At 42.2% G+C, this 4,482-nt stretch overlaps 1 protein-coding gene across 1 annotated transcript in view; it reads left to right on the top strand.

Annotated features, from left to right (window-relative positions):
- Positions 1 to 4,482, top strand: part of fbp2 (fructose-1,6-bisphosphatase 2) — a gene marked incomplete at its 3' end in the record, with an annotated part of 8,330 nt that overhangs the window by 1,097 nt on the left and 2,751 nt on the right. The window contains 4 exon segments of the mRNA XM_037680140.1: positions 459 to 621; positions 2,522 to 2,614; positions 3,288 to 3,428; positions 4,276 to 4,413. Of these exon segments, the coding sequence (XP_037536068.1) occupies positions 459 to 621; positions 2,522 to 2,614; positions 3,288 to 3,428; positions 4,276 to 4,413 (535 nt within the window).

Below are 4,482 nucleotides of genomic sequence, written 5' to 3'. Positions count from 1 at the left end.
CCATTTCATGCTAAAATGGTTCTGGATCCACTTCCTGATAAAAAAAATTCTGGATCAACTTCCTGTTAAAGTGGTTCTGGATCCACTTCCTGTTTCAATGGCTCTGGATCCACTTCCTGTTAAAGTGGCTCTGGATCCACTTCCTGCTAAAATGGTTCTGGATCTACTTCCTGATAAAGTGGTTTTGGATCTACTTCTTGTTAAAATATTTCTGGATCCACTTCCTGCTAAAGTGGTTCTGGATCCACTTCCTGTTAAAATGGTTCTGAATCCACTTCCTGCTAAAATGGTTCTGGATCCACTTCCTGCTAAAGTGGTTCTGGATCCACTTCCTGTTAAAGTGGTTCTAGGACCACTTCAACAGAAGATCTGGATATTTGGTCTAGAAGTTTTTGTGTTTTGTTGCTGGATCATCTGTGAGGGTTTAACTCTGGTTCTGGTGTCCTCGGTTCCTCCAGACAGGGCATGGCGGGCTCTGTGAACGTGACGGGGGATGATGTGAAGAAATTGGACGTCCTGTCCAATGCCCTGGTGATCAACATGCTGCAGGCGTCCTACAGCACCTGCTGCATGGTGTCTGAGGAGAACAAGGAGCTCATCGTCACGCCCAAAGACAAGAGGGTAACGGGGGGTGCTTTACTTTATCAACTTTATTAACTTTGATCAATTATCTGTTCCCAGAGCTGGGTGAGGACTCCATGTAGGTTGTGAGTCACCAGGTGAGGGTCTTGAAATCACTAGTACACAATAAATATTTGGAAACATATTGTGTTGGTGTTAGTACCTGTAGTTGTATCAGTACTGATATCAGCATCAGTATTGATACCAGTATTAGTACCAGTATCTGTATCAGTATTGGTATCAGTATCAGTATTATTATTGGTATTGCTTTAGGCATCAACACTGGTATTAGTATCATGTCAGTAGCAGTATCTATATAAGTATAGGTATCAGTATCAGTATTATTATTGGTATTGCTTTAGGCATCAGCACTGGTATTAGTATCATGTCAGTAGCAGTATCTATATAAGTATAGGTATCAGTATCAGTATTGGTTACAGTATCAGTACCAGTATCTGTGTTGTATGTGTATCAGAAATTGTATCAATATCGTTACAAGTATCAATATCAGTATTCTAGAATTGCGCCGCTCGGGGTGGCTGCATGTTGGAGCAGTTCTGTTACTTTCATACTGAAATCTTACCTTTGGAAACTTTAATTTCTCCTTTTCTGGATGTAATCACTTTTTTTGGATGATTATTTCCTCTGGTATCGGATGCTGTGCTGCTGGAAGGATTTTGAATTTTAAAAAAATTTAGTTTTGGACATTTGTTACGTAACCATGACATCAAGGTGGTTTTCTACAACCAGGAGAAGCTGATTCACATCTCAAAAGCTCAAATAATATCTCAACTACAGCCTCAAATCTCAAATGAGTTGAAAAGGAGGCGCTGTGGATGCATTCTCGTCTCCCTGCCGGCTGTGCTCAAATGTCTGACCATTGAGATCCTGGAGCTGGCAGGAAACATGGCTCGTGACAGCAGAAGGACCGGGCTCATCCCCTGGCTGGCTGTCTGCAGCAACGAGGAGATCGCAGTCTGCTGGGAGGAGTGGCCATTGCTTTGGGAGTAGTTCAGACCGGCATTTAGGCGGTCCTGCAGCCTGGGAGAACCGAGAGGCCAGCCGAGTCTGGGTGGGTGGATCAAACAGCATCTGCAGCCATTTTCTTTGGATCCGCTGTGGGACGGACCTTTACAAGAGATCCTTCCTGCCTACAGCCTCCAGCATCTATAATACTGTATCTCTTAATGAAATGAGGATAAAGAGTTACAACATTTAATTTCCCTTTGGAATTAATAAAGTATTTTTGAATTGAATTGAATTAGTATCAGTATCGGTTACGGTGTCAGTATCAGTATTGTATGTGTATCAGAATTTGTGTCTATATCATTATAAGTGTCTATATCAGTATTGGTATCAGTATCAGTGTCAATATTGGTATCATTATCAGTACCAGTGTCTGTTTTTGTATTTGTATCTTTGTCAGTATTGGTATTGGTATCATTATCAGTATCCATATCAGTATTGGTTTTAGTACTATATCTTTATCTGTACCAGTATCAGTATTGGTGTGGGTATTCGTATCAGTATCTATATAATTATCAGTATTAGTATCATTAGTAGTATCAGTATTATATTGGTATCCGTGTCAGTATTAGTATTGCTATTCACTAGTTTAAATTCCTCCAATGCACTTTTTTTTAATAAAGTTTCCAGTAAAATCTGTTCAGAAAATTAAAAGAGGAATAAATTCTTGAGGTTAGAAAAACTAATGAGTTTATTTATTTAAGTACTTTTCACAATAAAACTATACATGGATACAAAAGAATAAAACAGATTAGCTCATTATTTATAAGGCTCGGACAGCCGAAGGTTTTATATAAAAACTTTGTATTTGTATTTTATTTATTAGACTTGGTCCATGTTTGGGTGTAACAGAACTTTGTGGTTCTGCTCTCAGGGGAAGTACGTGGTGTGTTTTGACCCTCTGGACGGATCCAGTAACATCGACTGCTTGGCTTCTATCGGCACCATATTCGCCATCTACAAACGGGTCAGTTCCCCCTCGAGTCCACAACCAGTGGCTCTGGGGCCCCACAAGGCCCGCTGGTCCCTCTGCAGCGGCCCTCAGGAGCTTTGACCAAAACTAAATAAATGATTTCAGTTTAAAACCACGGAAAACAACCGTGTCTGATAACTTTGAGAATTAGCAGAAAGAGTTTGTTTCAGACAAAAACTTTTAATAAAATCTGTATTTAATGAAGGTTTTTGTTCTTATGACGGTATACTAATGTATTTATTTGGTCTTTTTTTTTTTTTTTCAAAATAACAATATTGTAACAAACTGCATTTATTTTAAAATATATAGTATTTAAACAATACTTTCTGAGTTTACTGTGAACCTCTGTATGCAGAAGGTTGAGTGAAAAAGGAGCAGAAGTGTCTTTTGGTTGTAAAAGTTCTACTTTGACCTCAGAACAGGTGGAAATAATCTGAACTCACAGCCAGCAGGGGGCGCTGCTGCTCAGAGAATCTGCAGATTTTAATCATCCATCCATCCATCCATCCATCCATCCATCCATCCATCCATTCATCCATCCATCCATTATCTTTTACCAGCTTCTTCCTTGAATCAGTTGTAGTTTATCTGAACCAAACTTCAGTTTGAATCATTTCCATTCTTTGTATTTGTTTAATTTGATCTTCTTGGTGTTTGTGGTGTTCAGGTGTCAGAGGAGGAGCCAACGGAGCAGGACGCCCTGCAGCCTGGGAACAGAATGGTGTGTGCCGGCTATGCCCTGTATGGCAGCGCCACCCTGGTGGCCCTCAGCACCGGAGCCGGACTCAACTTTTTCATGCTGGACCCGGTGAGTCCCTAAGGGGGCCTATCTAAGGACCTGAGGGCTTCTATGAGTCCTTGAGGGCCTTAATTGAGATTCCGAGGGCCTTGTGAGTCCTTGAGGGGCCCATCTGAGAATCTGAGGGCCTCTATGAGTTCTTGAGGGGCCCCATCTGAGACCCTGAGGGCCTCTTTGAGTCCTTGAGGGACCCATCTGAGACACTGAGGGCCTCTATGAGTTCTTGAGGGGCCCATCTGAGACCCTGAGGGCCTCTTTGAGTTTTTGAGGGGCCCATCTGAGAACCTGAGGGCCTCTTTGAGTCCTTGAGGGGCCCATCTGAGACACTAAGGACCTCTATGAGTTCTTGAGGGGCCCATCTGAGAACCTGAGGGCCTCTATCAGTTCTTGAGGGGCCCATCTGAGACCCTGAGGGCTTTTTTGAGTCCTTGAGGGGCCCATTTGAGACCCTGAGGGCCTCTATGAGTCCTTGAGGGGCCCATCTGAGACCCTGAGGGCCTCTATGAGTCCTTGAGGGGCCCATCTGAGACCCTGAGTGCCTCTATTAGTTCTTGAGGGGCCCATCTGACCAAAATTTAAACTTTAGCAGATTTATCTTCACAGAGATCTCCATGAGAATGAATATTTAATAAAAACAAGAAAGGTTCAGGAAGGATGAAGGATTTTATTTTGACATGTGTTTTATTTTTAGTTTTCATTCCATCTGGTCAACGTGTTCTGACTTTCTGAGACAAACCTAAAACTCTTGGGTTTCATCAGAAGACAAACAGAAGAAAACTGATCGATTTATCAAATAATTAATGTCTCAGAGTTCAGGACAGTATTCACTGATGTAAATATTTATTTTTCCCATCAGGCCATCGGTGAGTTCATCCTGACTGAGAAGAACGTGAAGATTAAACCGAAGGGAAAGATCTACAGCCTGAACGAGGGCTACGCCAAATACTTCCACCCCTCCATCAACGAGTACCTCAAGCACAAGAAGTACCCCCAGGTGAGACCACAGGAAGTAACTCCAGGTGAGACCACAGGAAGTAACTCCAGGTGAGACCACAGGAAGTAA

The sequence above is a fragment of the Nematolebias whitei genome, chromosome 8 (assembly GCF_014905685.2).
Source record: "Nematolebias whitei isolate Nwh7 chromosome 8, NemWhi1, whole genome shotgun sequence".
Classification (NCBI taxonomy): Eukaryota; Metazoa; Chordata; class Actinopteri; order Cyprinodontiformes; family Rivulidae; genus Nematolebias; species Nematolebias whitei.
Note: the sequence above shows the minus strand (reverse complement) of the source record. Positions and strands in the feature narration are given on the sequence as shown.